Source organism: Amblyomma mixtum, chromosome 6, assembly GCF_055824585.1.
Source record: "Amblyomma mixtum isolate Tamu chromosome 6, ASM5582458v1, whole genome shotgun sequence".
Taxonomy (NCBI): Eukaryota; Metazoa; Arthropoda; class Arachnida; order Ixodida; family Ixodidae; genus Amblyomma; species Amblyomma mixtum.
In genome coordinates, this window is record NC_143017.1 from 130622213 (window position 1) to 130638149 (window position 15937).

Here is a 15937-nt window from a genome sequence, read left to right on the forward strand (position 1 = left end):
AACATCACCACACACACCACATGAAGGACACAGCGGAGACTACGCCAGGCCCGTGTTGTGCAACCACGCTGGTGTATGAGCCGAACCCGGGCAAATGCGGTGTAGTAAAGTGGCTTGAGGTTGATTGGGTGGACAGCAGAGGGAACTGAAATATCTGATGATCGTTTATTTGAAGCATCTCTTACCTTGAGGCACTCTTCTAGACGGATTCACAGACAGTGCCTCATGGGCAAGTTTGTCCACCACCTTGTTGCTCCAGACACCTACGTGCAAAAGTACCCTATGGAAGCTAGAGTAGCCTCTAATGTGCATATGATGCACCAAGCTGTTTGAACATCCCATGCTTTCTTTAGTATCCCCACGGCGATCAAACAATGCAAACTCACTAACACTAGCACTTGTCCGAACTCAGAACTGTGCACTGCAGGCACCTTGAGGCAAATAAAAAGCATCTTGCATCATTCATTTTCCACAAATGCTAGACTCATTAGACTAGACAGAGGCGAACGGCCTCGCTTCGACAGACTTCGCCATGTTGCCCGACCTTCTCCAGCATCGCCTGCTAACCCAAAGTATGTCCGAAGACCCAAGGGACGTTTGTGCTTTTCGCATGCGCACTGGCACCCTGCTATTTCCTTAACCAATAGGGTCACCTATACTATAGCACTCCTTCATTCAAGTGAATGGCAACTCAATCACCTTTGGAACTGTCCACGTAGCTGTGATCTAGCACCAGTTAAAAGGCCTTCAAAATTCACATGCGTCATCGGCTCTACTCTTGCCTAGGCATTAATTTTTTCCCAGCTGTGCTGCGAGCAAATCTTAAGACATTACAGAAATTTACACTTGAAGGAGAAATCCAGATTGACAAGATAAGCACTGCTGTAGTACACCAAAAAGAACTATACCTGCAGTGCAGAGACCTCAAGCTAAAGGTAGCAGATCCAATTCCTGTTCTAGCTTTTGTTCAGTTATATATGCCAGAACAATGAATAAAGATAACCTTTTTATTTCTATAGAGCACTCACCAAGGGAAGTGCCTTGCCCACATATCACAGGTTAAGTGATAGCGTTGGCTTAAGTGTGTGGAAGCTAGACAGGCAAGTAAAGCATGTAATACCGATGGGACCCAGTTCCTTTTGTAGGCAATGCCTCTAAATTTATGGAGAACATGCTTATGACAATATCTAAACCTAAAGGTCATGCATGGTTTCAATGATGCAACACAATAGCAACAAAAGAACTCCAAGTCTGACTGAAGCATAATTCTTTTTACTTTCATAACACCTACATCATGAAGGAAACATTGCATAAAATATTATTTCAGTGTGTACAGAGCTTCCAATACAAAATTCTGCCAGCAGTTATCTAGACTGCCACACCTTTTTTTGACAATTCCACCGAAGCAATGTTACCTGTTGCGAAGTGTTCAGATAAGTTTCTCTATCCACACAAACTTTCCTGCTTGATTGAGGATTTGAGTCTGTAGTTAGCAATACACTCCTTCACATTTAGCACTGCCAAGACCTGTGCTCTCCAAGTCTTTGCCTAACAGATATCAACACGATCAAACATCGACAAGTTCCACTTCCAACAACCTAAGCCCCAGTTCATAAAATGAACAGAACCAGTTCATAAAATGAGAGCTCCCAGTTTTCTCCTCTTTCATTCCATTCTCAGTAAAAGTCGAAGCTAAGTCAAACTGCTTCCCTCTTCTGAACATGGCCCCGCCCATTCATTCCAAACTTTATATAAACTGCAAAACACAGGGGAGAAACCATACCTGAGATAATAAAATTACAAACTCTGAATGCATAATGTGCGCATGTTCTGAGAAGACATTTTCCAAGACACACCCACCACACAATGCACACCCAAGTTGCATCACCTTTACAGTACCTCACAGCGTGAGACCAAGAATACTCGGTGCCTCGAAGGTAGAGTCAGGCCAATGTAGGCACACTGCTGTAGTGATGAAAGCAAAAAAAAAAAAAAAAAGAAGAGAGAGAAGTGACAAAAACTTACTGCCTCTCTCCTTGCCATAAGCAACATCACTTCACAGAACCTGCACGTGGTCTTGATGTCTGAACTACAGTCTAGGCTACATATCACAATGTTGTTATGCTGTGTTGGCTTTATGGCCCTTCTCGAGTTTCTCCTCTTGGGAGCATGCTAGGGTGGGGCAGAGTCTTGGTCCACTCACTTTCAAGTTCACGATTCTCATCAAGAATGATGTTGTGGCAGCATCCAAACTACTTGAACATCGCTAAAACCAGACATTTTTAAACACAAAAAGAGAAAGAGGCAGGAGCCATTGTGCGTCGTAACATGCATACAACCGTCACTCGACCTTTGTGCGCTAAACTCAAAATCCCTTACATCCATGATGCAAGAGCATGGGAAGCTCCCACATGCCAAGTCCCCACTGTCCTTGTCTAACATCTTTCAACCTTCCAAGTCTGCAGCACAAATGAAACATGTACAGACTTGGAACAACACATGGAGGGACCAGTACTGCCCACAGAGGACAAGGGAGGGGAGGGGCACCAATTTGCCCTGGCAAGCGCACGAGTCTTTCCCAGCAAAAACGATGGCACCCACCCCCCAGCCAGGGCTTCACCACACACCACCAGTTTCCGCGCAAACTTTGACACTTTAAAAATACGGCACAACAAGCAGCAATGTTGTGCGAGAGAGCTGTGCCCCTGCGTTCAGCGCAGGGCGCAGCTGGTTACTGTCACAATACACACACGCCGTTTCCACAACTGCTGAGAGATGGATTGCGTCTGTGGTCCAGGGCTAGAGGCCATGAAAAAAAAAAAGAAAGTCCAACAGAGGCACGGGTGAGAACTAAAAACCAAGCAACACCTTTGGACAGGCAGGCAACCATGGGTTACAGAGAACAATACGCGGCAGAAATCACGAGTTAAGGGAAGAAAAAAAAAATCTGAAAGCAGGGAGAAGAGGTGGCAACATCATCTCACTTCCCTCTGTCCCCCTTCACTCAGAGGGAAGCAAGTAAAGTCACGTGGTGCAGTAGTCCTCGCTTCCGGCAGAGGTGGCCAAACGGAACACGTTCGCCACCCTCCCGTTGGCAACAAATGGTGCGCAGAACAGTTTCCTAGTTTCCATCGGTTTGATGTAGGGCGGAATACTTGTTCTCCAGGTCAAGCTGTAGGTGATGTTGCGAGGGATCTTCTCGGTTCCTAAGGCCATGCTTGACTGATGTGAAGGAGTGATCTGCATACTCGCGCCTGCAGCAGTGAATCGCAACAAAAGGCACGACAGTTAGATCGCAATAACTCATGCTCAAATAATTTACACTTCCTGCTGGCTTGCGCGGTTCTCGAAATGTTTGGTGGCCCCGACATGTTGCGATGGAAATTCAAAATTCTTTCCAATGTTTTACTTTCTTTCCACAGGGTCAAAGAGCTGGCTGGCTGCTTCTTTGGCAGAAAGCTACTAGATGGGCATTCACCTAGCACTGGGTAACCCGAACACAGACAGCTCCAATGCCTAGATAGGAGGTGAAATGTAAACTACAGCAATGGCAGGATATTTCTCGTCATCATCTGACGAACATACAAGTATAGCCCTTCATCTTCAGGCTTTACATTCTTCAAAATTCAGAAAATAAAATTTGGGAATGAGTTTTGCAATACAAGAATTCATCGAAACTAGGTAAGAACTCCTTTTTTTACATGGTTTTAAGGTTCCTCCTAGTTCCTGCATGGTTGATCAGTTAGGATATTTCCAGAGGCAAAATGCATTTCTGAAAAACAGTCAGGCATAAATCAGGTTTAACCCAATTGTTTAGAAAATTCTCTAGGGGTGCAGCAATAGGGGGAAAAGAATCGGGCCTTCCCCGCAAAACGGATGCCTCTCATGACACCAAACTACTCAGACAACTCATTTCCTTGCCGCTCTTTTTCCTTTTTCCCCTTTGTTCCCCTCCCCAAGTGTAGGGTAGCCAACTGGGCATCGCCTGGTTAACCTCCCTGCCTTTCCATCCTTTTCTCTCTCTCTAACTGAAAGTCACGCACCAACAAAGTTGCATGCATTCATATGGTTGGAAAATCCCTTAAAAAAAAAAAAAATATTTGCACAACACCAGAAGCAGTTAGTTCTAACAACAACAGTGCGAGCAACGGTGCATTTGATCCTGGAGGCCACGCACACGCCATGAGATCACCTGCACGCGCACAGGAGCATCCAAGTGCTGTCCATGGATGGCGCCCGAGGTCGCAGTCATCATCATCATTGTCAACTTCTTCCCTTAGCCGCAACCTCCCGCTATCCGCATCAGCATCAGCCAGCTCCAGCCTTTTGTTGCTTTTGTAGTGTGTTAGCGTGTTCACCGTTGCTGTGGTGGTTGCGGCTTTAGAGTGCTGCCGCCAAGCGTTGCAGTTTTAGCACGATGGGCAAGCACCTTAATACAGTCAAATCCACTTATAACAATACTGAAGTGCCATGGAAATACCATTGTTATAACCAATAATTGTTATAACAGGGTTGTGCCGAAAATACCATAGAACACATGCAAAAGCTGACGGTGCCGCAACTGACCATTGTTATATCCGATATATTGTTATAACCGCTATTGTTATAAGTGGGTTTGACTGTAGCTACTCGGCTGGGAGTTAGCTTTTGAACATGGCAAGCATGCGGCGGGCAGGAAATTTAACGTGGCCGAGGAGTGCATCCGATGATGGTGCAACCAAAAGGATGCTTTGAGAAACACAAGCTGCAAAAAGCCCGCTTTCCGAGGCAAGCCGTGCGAGTTTCCCAAGCCGGAAGAAGAACTGCTCTGCCATGTGATGGAACTGCGAAACAATGGCTATGCATTGACAGCGGGCATGCTGCGCGGCTTCTTTTGGGATGAGCGTGCACCTGAGCACAGCACCAGCTCAGCGTAGAAATACTCCATGAGTGACAATTGAACGCAGAATAAATGCTGCTCGTTCATTGATTGGCGCGTTTTTACTTAAAGCAAAAAATTTCAACATTGCGTGCATGGGCTGCACCCCGAAAATCGGCCCCCAAATCTGGAAAAAAGTGCAGCCCTTACACGCGTTTATACGGTATGCAGTCCCCGCGCTCCACCAACTCCAATCCACATGTCTGGGAGGAGCAACTCAGCTCAGAGGAGTTTGCAAACCACAGATGCTACTCTAGGTTCCATGTTGCAGCAATGCTAGCACACAGTTGTCAGTGTGTGATGTAGTCACTGTGTACAGCCTGCAAAGAAGTCATCCCTGCCAATTTATTTGTTTAACCAGTGCTCTATTTCATTCAAACGCTTTCTTGATCTCCTTGTCATTTCAGCTGACCCAGTTGTACTGAATTTGCAAAGCGAGGTACAGCTTCCCTTCTGAACAAGAGAGAGAGAGAAACAACTTTATTTGCTCGAGCTAAATACGACGAGACGCCGTCGATGGGAGTGGTTCCCTCTTCACGGGACCCATATGCATCCCTGGCCGCCTGGCCCCTGGAGATCAGGACGAGCTTGGTAAGGGAGGATGAGGGATGGGGTGGGGTAGTGGGGCAGGTAAGAGGTGGGGGGATTTCCTTGATGAAGTTGTATACTCCAATGACATGTTGGAGCGTGCCTAACTCAGTCTTGCAGAAATCACATTCCTTCTGGTACCTTTCCGGGTACATCTTGTGTTGAAAGTAAGGGTGTGGGAAGGATCCTGCCTGTATCTGCCTGTAGATCGCTTGCTGTTCTCTGGTAAGCGATTTCTGAGGATCGGGGTAACGTCGCCTCTCCGTCTTGTACGCAGTGACCTTGCAGAATGACACCATGACAAGCCCACTACCAATGACTCCCGCGGCTAAAACCTCAAAACAATTTTCGAAGTCCAATATTAACTAAGTATTTTCTAATTTTAGAAGGTTCACATTACTGGCACATAATGCAAGAAGCATGAATTAATGAACATTAAAGTGTGACCATAGACTACAGCTAAGATGGCCACTGATGATGCCTGCAGCAAGTGTGCTCACCTTGGTGCCCTGGCATCACTGGCGGCTCCCAGTGTGGGGAACTGCTCCTCACTGGTGAAGTCGTAGTTTTGGCGCACAGGTCGCCGGGACCCCTGCGGTGCTGGGTTGCGCAGGGCGGCGCCCGAGCGCAGGTGTGGTGGCCGGTACGTGCTGCGGGTCGGCTCTTTGGGCTCAGGTTCTGCAATGAACATTAGGCAGCGTTCACTAAGCAACTCTACACACTCAGCGGACAGCTATCAGCCATATTTCACAGGCATGATGCAGGGTATCTACAACATTATATTTGGTTTGATACCATGTACAGGCACAAGACAAAGGAAAAAATTGACGGGATGACCATAAGGCCTGATGCGTTGATACCTATTTAGTAGGGGTGAGCGAATGTTCGAACTTCCAATATATTTTTCAAATAGTGTTCCTGTTCGATTTAATTCGCACCGCACCTTTACTATTCACACTTTTCGAACGCTATCCAAACAGGAACCAAATCTCAGCGCAACTAAATTGAGCGCACCAGCCCAATTCTCGTCGCGAACATCGTTGGGCCTCACCGAAAACGTTGACGCCTGCCACCATAAACCAAGGATGGTTTCAGGGCGTCAGCTCAGCACGCACTGATTAGAAACAGTGTAGATTAGTGCGAAGCACAGGACCTGTCTGTAGTTGGTGGGTGCCTCGACCCAAGCACAGCAGTGTAGAAGACACGCGGGAGCAAATACGAAGCTACACACCATTTTTGGTCGTCACGAAAAGATGCAATGTGTAGAAACATTTCCTTCAAGGCTTTCTCATACTGCCAAGCTAGCAGAGCTGCTGCACGCCAGCGAAAGCATGAGCATACGCGCATCAAAAAGTTAAATTTATCGCATGGCTATCGCTTCTTGTTGAAATACTAAATACAAATTTGCTTAATCAGTCAATGACAAGAACGAAATGCACAGTCGAAATAGAAGCTGCAGGAGGTTGTGGTGCCTATTACCTTTGTGTTTTTACAGTCCCACGCAGGGTGGCGACAACTACTGTCTAGCTGCAGATGCCCTTTCATTTCACAAGGCTTATTCTAGTCTTCTATGCTGCACACAGAACTAAATTTCCAGCCAAACTAAAATCTAGAGGCCTAGACATTCGAAAATACGGCCTTTCCGAATAACGTCGTGGCGCCATAAAATCAGCCAGTGAAATAAAATTTTGTGAACATCACCCTAAAAATGGCCGAATATTGAAATTCCCTATTCCCGGGACTAACATTGCGCCACTGCACAGAGGCTAGCGGCATACTTCGCTCTCACGCCGCGGCCCACGCTGAAGCCAGCTTTACGGAGTCCCTTGCGAATACTTTGCGTGTTGTGCCAACATGCTTTCATTTTCACACCTTTGACTGCGCGGGTTAGCTTCACGAGTGCACCCCGCCACGGGACGTACTTTCGTGTTCACACCTTTGCACGCACGCTAGCTCTACGAAGTGCCGGGTGAAACGCTGAGTGGTGCCGTGCACCTTACTTTCATTTTTACACCATGGGTAGGGAATGACCGTCACTCTCATTAACCATTTAAAGCGGCACAATAAATTGCATGCAGAGTTTCAAGTTACTGTTAAAGCAAAGGTGGATACCAGTCAACCTAGCGTCGCCGACGTGCTGAGAAGAAAAACGGAGTTGCCGAAATCGAAACGGCAGGCCTTGGACCTAAAGATTGCCAGAATGAGAGCACTTGACTTGCAGCCTAAGCGATCGTCGAAGATCATGGTTTCAAAGACTTCTTGAATGAGGCAGCTCCCGGTTATCAGCCACCATCAAGAACAACGCTATCTCATACACTTGTGCCCAAGCTGTATGATGACACTAGGCAGTGAGTTTGTCTAGAGCTGCACAAAGCATTCACCTCTGACACTTGGACATCAAGAGCAAATGAAAGCTACATCAGCCTGACATGCCACTTCCTGGACACTCGGCTGACATGTCTGGGCATCTGTCACTTTCTGAGAGAGCACATGACAACTAGAATTGTTTCAATTCTTGAAGGTCTTGCTGCTGAATGGGACATTCCAGAGAACAGTTTTCCAATTTATGTGAAGACTAACAATGCGCGCAATATCAGGGCAGCCACACATGATCTTTCTTGGTTTGAAAGAACTTGTTTTGCCCACACCTCGCAGCTGGCTATCAACAACACCCAGAAAATGACTCCAGGCCTTTCTGTGCTTCGTAAGAAAGCAAGAGCCATTGTTGGTCATTACAAGCATAACCCAAAGGCACAGTGTTGCCTGAATTGTTGCCAAAAAAAAAAAAACTGAACAAGCTTCCACTTTGAGTTGTACAAGACTTCGTAACGAGGTCGAATAATGAAGTTGCGATGTTTTCCAGGCTTGTGCAGTAGAGAGAGGCAAGAACCATAGATACTGCATCTGAAAAACACACTGAAAGCTTCTCAGCGACAGAATGGAGGGAAATTTTTTTTATTATGTTTTATTTTATGTTTTATTTTTTTTATTATGTTGCTGCTTTGAAACCGCTTGAAGAAGGAACAACTACAGCTGGAGCTGATAACTGCCCAACACTCTCTGCTCATGTCCATCCTTTACTAGTTGCTGTCTTGAAGGGCAGCAATAAGAAAACTGCGTTATATTTGTACCTTGGTAGTGATTATAAAGTGAGATATATTCTGAAACTGAGGCACTAAGGAAAAATAAACTAGATGCATTCACGTAAATACGGTACTTCTATAGGAAACACTGAAGTGACCTAAAGATTACTGACCCCAGACGAAGGTAGGCCTGCGTGAATAAGACTGGACAGGAGACACAAACGAAAACGATACCATGGGTGCCTGTAGTGTCATTTTTGTTTCCATGTCTCCTCTCCTGTTTGCGCAGTCCTCCCTCTTACTTGAAACTGACCACCCTTATAGAAATTAACTCATTGTTTCACATAGACTGTCAGTGCAATGTCAGTGGTGGGATTGGCCAAGACCATATTGGAGCAGCCTTTGTAAAAGGTGAAAATACAATTTGGAGCAGCTTCCTCGTGTTTTGTAGCAGGAGCCCGGTACTGAGAAATAAGATAAAAATGCGAATATAGAGGTTGTTTCAACTAACGTGTGCCACAGTTTAAAAAAATGACGCCAGGGCTTTCGGCAGTCGTCTTAGCCAAGTTTGCGTATTTTTGGAATGCGCTGAAATTTTTTTGCCACTAACACACTAAAATTCTCTGCAGGACATGTAGACATGTTTATTCAGGATAATCTTATAGATATTAGTTGTAATGAATCAAATCTTCCAGCACCAATCTGGCCTGTCGGATTTCCTCTTCTTACGTGGATTTTTCGGTGGCAGGGGAACTTCATAGCTGTCATCACTCGACAAGGCACTTAGGTGGGCTCCTTCCTCATTCTCATTAGACTCCGAATTCACAAGCAATTTTGAATTTCTTCGAGTGTGGCACATAGCCTCATGGCTGCTGTGCACAGACCAAAACGAAGCGATGTGGAAACATGCCCGCCATCTGTTGTTTAAAATTTACCCTACAAGATCTATGAATTTACGGAGTCTCTCTATAGATGGCGCTACATGTTTGCATAGTTTTTTTTACACGAGTATTATCGGGAGCGGCAGGGGGTGAGTTAAAAAGCCAAAACTAGTTAACTCGGGAGAGGCAGGGGGTGTGCATATGTGGTAGCCCGAGTTATCTCGGGAGTGGCAGATTAAGGGTTAATGATAGCTAAAGATACGGTATTTCTGGTATGTTGAAGAACATCGCTTTATGAACATTCTCCAGAAAGAATTTTTTAAACGCATTTTGTAGAAGCTCAGCTATCTATGGTCAAAATTTGAATTTCAGTTCCACGCCTTTTCCTCTCCTCTCCCACTTTTTGTGTGCTAAAAGGTTGGCCCTCCTCCGCCGGCCCCATTGCCGACACGTGGAGGAATTTCCTGGGAGGGACGAAGCTTCCCGACCTGCCGGAGAGACGCTGCTGACTTGACGGTGGCCACGGTAGCTGCGTGACGTGTGAAAGTATCTATCCAACAGCTGTCTCTGAACAGAATTATGCAAGAACACACAACGGAGGAGGGCTTGAGAGATAAAAAAGTCGCCAGAAAGGACTCTCCCTGACTTCCTCCTGCAACTGTGGGTTCTCTTCTGCACGCAGAAGTGCATTTTATTTGGCTCCAGTGTTCACGTTGAGAGAATGCAGTGACTGAATGAGGTTATGAAGGAATGAGGTCAGAAGGATTTTCAGAGCCCCTTTAAAGCCTGCGAGACTAAAGTCAAGGCACATGATTCCAGCACTCTCAAATGTGCTCCGTTTGAAGGATCTCAGTTAGGGAAAGCCAGGCTGAGTAAACAAACCACCGGTTGCAGGGCTCATTGAGAGTTATGTTGCTGCAGTAGGAGTCTGACCACGCCATCAACATTTCATGGAAAAGCACAGGTTTCTCGCAACGTGGCCGTGTCTCTCGCGACGAAGCGTTCTATTGCGCATGTGGTGTATTTTCCTCCACTGATGGGCTCAGCATTGCCACATGCTTCCCACATGCTTTGCTACTTCCTCTCCAATTGCTTGTGATGAAGAGACTCAGTTCGGACTTACACCACACGAGCTTGAGAATTCTTGCCTCTGTAACTGTTTAGTACCAACTACACTGACCGACTCTTGCACAAGGCTCTGGATACGCGGATCTCGTCGGCTGTCCACTGTAGGCTTTACCTTACTGCGACAGACTCTTTTGCAATACAAGCCACTCACTCCAGACGCCTGCCACCTGTGGTGCCTATACGCCTGGAGTGGGATCATCATCATCCTTAGCCTGACTATGCCCACGGCAGGGCAAAGGCTTCTCCCATGTCTCTCCAATTAACCCTGTCCTTTGCCAGTTGCGGTCACCGTATCCCCGCAAACTTCTTAATCTCATCCACCCATCTAACTTTCTGCCGCCCCCTGCTACGCTTGCCTTCTATTGGAATCCATTCCGTTACCCTTAAGGACCAGCGGTTAGCTTGCCACTGGTCATTAAGTCCCTTGGAGTAGGATAACATAACAATAATGGTACCAATTTTATTCCATCTTGCATTAATGGCTGAAGTGACGCCATGTCCCATGCCTGCCGTCAATGGCTGACAGCCAGCAATGGTGCAAGTGTGGTGTTACTTTAGCGAAACACTAAAAGCAGGAAACAAAGAAACAGAATGTGGTTGTTATATACTGCACTGAGCGTTAACCCTTTCGGCCCTGGATTTTTTATTTCGGTCGTAGATTTTTTTGCTCCGCGTTTTTACAATGCGCAAGACCCTATAACCACGCAGTAAAAATTTAAAGCTCGTGGTGCGAGTATTAACTGATTTGGAGGTATGGTGTCAAAATTGTACATCAGGGCTCAATGGGTGTAAAATGTGAAAGGGACCGTTTTGGTAATCGCAACTGACAAGAAAGAAATGAATGCAGAAATTTCTTATTTTGCTGTGTGGAGACCTCTAAAGAAGCTTTTCTTAATTTGTAAGGGATAGATGGATCTTGCAGTTGCCACAAAAGACGCTGCTCGCTCCTGCTTATCCTGATTTTTGTATCAGCTCCTCATTTTTTTTTTTTTTTTGCTGACAGGCTCGTGTTCCAGCTTGTGTACGTCCCATCAACAATACAGATGTTAAAAACTTGCCTAGCCTTCCTGGAAGACAACTGGGGACACGATGAAGGCTTTCCTCTAATCTGTATCGCCCTCCTCTATCGAGCTTTATGAAGCGCTTCCATCAGGCCCAGCGCGGAGCTCTGTACATCTAAGTTCTAAGCTTGTGGAAACATAATGAATCTGGTCTGCACCTGTTTTCAAAACAGCTGTTTGCTATAGAAGAATTCATAAAGTGGAAGATAATCTCGTCCTGTCTGTCTCTTCAGCGAATGCTGTTCTCTACAGGTGACAATGAATTCCTTCTCATCCATAGGCTTATGAGTTGGGGATACCTCTTGGCCGGGGAGAAAGCAGAAGCTGTTTATCAGCACACCAAATACGCTTTCTCAAGAAAACATAGCCAAACCCTCTGCATTGATCCTAGCGTCGAGGGTGCGCGCCACAAGTGCTGCACGAGCGGTGGTGCACGAGTTGCAGAGTGAATACCCCGGTCGCTTCTTGCAGCACAGAGTCGATGCTCACAGGAGGAGAGCGGTAAGAAAAGCAACGGTAAGCAACGAATAATAACCTGGTGGTGGTGGTGCTTGTGGCTCGGGTTCTGGTGGTGGGGAAGGTGGTGCCGCTGCAGGTGGGGCCTGCTGCACCTTCCAGGGGCCCGACTGCTGGTCACCTGCCTGCTGGGAGTCCTCGCCATCTTCATCTTGCTGCTCCCGTGCTGCCTCCTCCTCCTTCTCTTTCTCCCTGCATGCGTCAGAGGCCCCACTCAATAATACCGCCCAAAGGAGGAACGTAGTAGTCTGGTGGCCAAACCTCCTTTTCCAAACTCGGTTCTAAACCCCCCCGTACATCAGCACACGAAGAACTGCTTCACGAAGCAATATTCAAGACACAAGCTGCAACTTGAATACGGTGAAAAGACATCACCAAACATTCGTTGAAATGTGACGGCAATGCAGAGGCTTTAGAGCCAAGCCTGGGCCAACAAACTTCTGGGCTCAAAATAACGAGGACTCGGGTTAGTTTGTGCTTTATCTTTGAAACATTTAAAGCTGAAGAATACTGTAAGTTGAAAATGAAAGTTCCTGGGCAAGTGTGACTGCATTAGGGCTCTGCAGTGCAGCTAGTACCCAAATTTCCGTACGATGAGCAGAATTTTTCTCCTCACCTCTTCAAGAGTGTAACGAAGAGCCAAGGATTGCTACTGGGGCTGAAACACATGGCCCAATGGAAAGCTAAGCAGTCCGAGAACTAAAATAAATGTGGCATAAATGTACAGTCGTTTTCAAAAATACACGGCCCATGGCTTCAGCCGGCGGAGCGGCCGCGGCGCTGCTGTCTCCCACCGGTGCTTGCTGCGAGAGTGCCCCGCGTGACGACAGCCTTCAACCCTCACTCTCGAGCTGTTACGTAACGCGCCTGATAAAGACTATGTGCGGCGTTCGCCGGTTTCGCCGCTGGGATATTCCCGGGTATTCGCGGGTGTCTGCGCGAAAATCGAGTGTCATGGCATGTTGCTCCAGCTTTGCCGCGCTCGCTGCTGCTTTTCAACAACTATAGGCTCGCGCAGCGCTGAGATACTGCGGTTTGCGGCGGCGAGCCTTTGCTTCTCTGTTCTAATTGCACTTCGCACGTATAGTTGTGCCAAAAGCACAGTTTAAATTTTTTTTCATTTCACTTTAAGGTGCTTTAATGGCCCATTACGAGAAAAGCCGGTCGCGTCTGTGTAGGGAGATGGTGCAAAAAGGAGGGTGTCCTGATCGGCATTGCCTACATCAGAAAAGTAAAGCTGCATTAGGGTGGGTCATGTTTTATTGCTTTGGAACAGGGGTGGATTCTACTGGATTGCAGTGAATTACGGATTCAGTTGTATTACGCGCGTACTGCGGTGAATTCTGGCTGACCGCAATGGATTAAGGCTCGATTATGAGATTAGGTTGGATTACATTGAATTGGGTAATTAGGAGTGGGTGATGTGAGATTAGGTTTGATTATGGTATATTATGTAGTGCTATGTAGTGTTAAATTTTAAACCATGCTTTCGGCACAACTATACGTGCGAAGTGCAATTAGAACAGAGAAGCAAAGCCTCGCCGCCGCAAACCGCAGTATCTCAGCGCTGCGCGAGCCTATACTTGTTGAAAAGCAGCGGCAAAGCGGGAGCACCTTGCCATGACACTATTTTAGCGCCCACACGGCGCGCGCAGACACCCGCGAATATCCAGGCACCCTGTTTCGAAGCGAGCCCCAGCGGTGAAACAGGCGAACGCCGCACACAGTCTTTATCAGGTGCGTTACGTAACAGCTTGAGAGTGAGGGCGAAGGCTGTCGTCACGCAGGGGACTCTCGCAGCAAGCGCCGGTCGGAGACAGCAGTGCCGCGGCCGCTCCGCCGGCTGAAGCCGTGGGCTGTGTATTTTTGAAAACGACTGTACCTATGTTAATTGCCCACCAAAGTCAATTATTAAGGCCAGGCGCATTTCAATTGCTGTGCGGCATCACGCAAAAAAAGGCGCAGAAAATTACAAACGCATACAGACAGACACCATTTTGCTTGTCTTCAAGCTTTTCGCAAAGACACTGTTTCAACTGGTTTGCACTGCAGTGAAGCAAAACCAATGCATTTTGTGCAGCTATGCACATATGTCATTGGTGTCAAAAACAAAGTTGTCAAGCACTGAAAAGAAGAGGTACGAACAAAGCATAACTTTTAAAAACTTGCACTTTCCAGACACTACCAGCAACTCATCTTTTTCATAAGTGACCTGTACACACACTGCTGACAAGAAGAAGAGCTGTATGGGCTCGGAATTTTCATCATAATTTCTTAAATAGCCAAGTATTGACAAATTCCAATGTTCCATCTTCAATAAACGAATGACATGTCAGAACCTTTGCTACCCTTGTATATTTTCTGATGCATAGCCCTCAAGAAAAACACTGACACAGAATACGGCTGGCATAGTCATGTCACTGAGCAACAGTTATGCACATTCTGGGCTAAAAGGCCAGCTAGTGAACAGAATGAGAAAGATAACCCAGCTTACAGCCAGATGCATTCAAAAAGATTAAGTCGCCAAATGTGTTATCTAGTGCAAAGCTTGTGCGCTACAAGAGACAATCTTTACCCAAGCAGGGCCTTAAAACACAATGATGATACTGTTCACTCGAGAAAACTGCTAAGTCACGTTTCAGGGCATCAATATGCTAATGATGCCCATCACGAAGCAGGACTGAGCAGCACAGAAGTCAAATCAGGTGCACTGTAAAGCACATGCATACATTTGACTTGTATTGTACGTCAACCGGTCAATCGCTAAACAGCGGCATGACTCAAGAAAAGCCACGCAACGTGCTGTCAAGTTGGCCAATGAACGAGTGCCAGACACTTGGCATTACAGGAGGCCCACAAACTTACGCAATTGTCAGAGCTTGAATCCGCAGTCCGCTGTAATCTACTTCTTTCTCCTCTTCGAAGTCATTCCACTCCTCTTCAGCCTGCGAAAGCCGACACGTGCAAAAATAGACAACGATGAGAATTAGGATTACCGCTCGCACGTAGAACGCCCTGCCGCAATAAAGGCATCACAGGCACACCACAGTTACCGCAATGGCGCAGTTGGACTATCTAAGCCGCAAAGACTAGGCCTCCTATTCAATGCACACACGATGGGCTTACTACACGACGCTTTTCGTGAGAAAGCATGTTCGTGCGGCACCGAAGGGAATGTCAGGAAGCCCGAGTTGAAGCGAGGTCACGCCAAAACCGGCACCGCCGTATGGACATGCGCCAGCGTTTCACCTACCTGAGCAAGCGAAGGGATTGTGACGGACAACTTTCCCGATGCGTTCTCTTGCTTGTCCTTGTCCTTTTTGAGGCTCTTCTCGGCACTCTTACCACTATCTTCCATTTTCTTGGCGATTTGTTCGGAAGTCATTTTCCCCTTAGTCTTTTTCTTGCTTTTGTCTTTCTTCGCGAAGAACTGGTCTAAACTGGAGTCAGCCATCGTGATGCTGTTGATGCCGAGCGAGGGATTTCGACTCAGAAAAGGGGAGAATACTTAATTTTCAATAATAAATAGCCACAAGTCGGACAGAGCAGACCTCGCAACGTGTACCATGCATTCACTACGCCACCATATTAGATCCCGTCCGGAGGCCTGGGTGCGCAGAAAATGTGAACCAGTTCGATCCGGTTAAGTTTCAGTACGCAGGCAAATGTAATTTACCCGTCTGCAATCACAATGAAACGTAAAAAAAATGCGAATTGCGCATAAAAAAATTTAGGTTTTATTATTATAATTTAATAAAATTA

General features: G+C 46.6%; 1 protein-coding gene across 1 annotated transcript; it reads right to left on the minus strand.

The window, feature by feature from the left end:
• Positions 1–1256: 1256 nt before the first annotated feature.
• On the minus strand, positions 1257–15786 carry LOC149340414 (protein CDV3 homolog). The gene is made up of 5 exons (XM_089549178.1): positions 15429–15786; positions 15041–15120; positions 12195–12367; positions 6007–6184; positions 1257–3254 (listed from the first exon to the last, which is right to left on the minus strand). Exons 1-5 carry the CDS (start codon positions 15627–15629, stop codon positions 3122–3124), a joined length of 765 nt encoding a protein of 254 aa, XP_089405304.1. The 5' UTR covers positions 15630–15786; the 3' UTR covers positions 1257–3121.
• Positions 15787–15937: the final 151 nt, after the last annotated feature.

Excerpts from the sequence above, each read along its gene's own strand:
- LOC149340414 (XM_089549178.1), bottom strand. The coding sequence starts at position 15,629 with ATGGCTGACTCCAGTTTAGACCAGTTCTTCGCGAAGAAAGACAAAAGC. Across the intron at positions 15,121-15,428 it reads CAATCCCTTCGCTTGCTCAG|GCTGAAGAGGAGTGGAATGA; the intron begins GTAGGTGAAACG and ends CGGCTTTCGCAG. Across the intron at positions 6,185-12,194 it reads ACAAGCACCACCACCACCAG|AACCTGAGCCCAAAGAGCCG; the intron begins GTTATTATTCGT and ends TGTTCATTGCAG.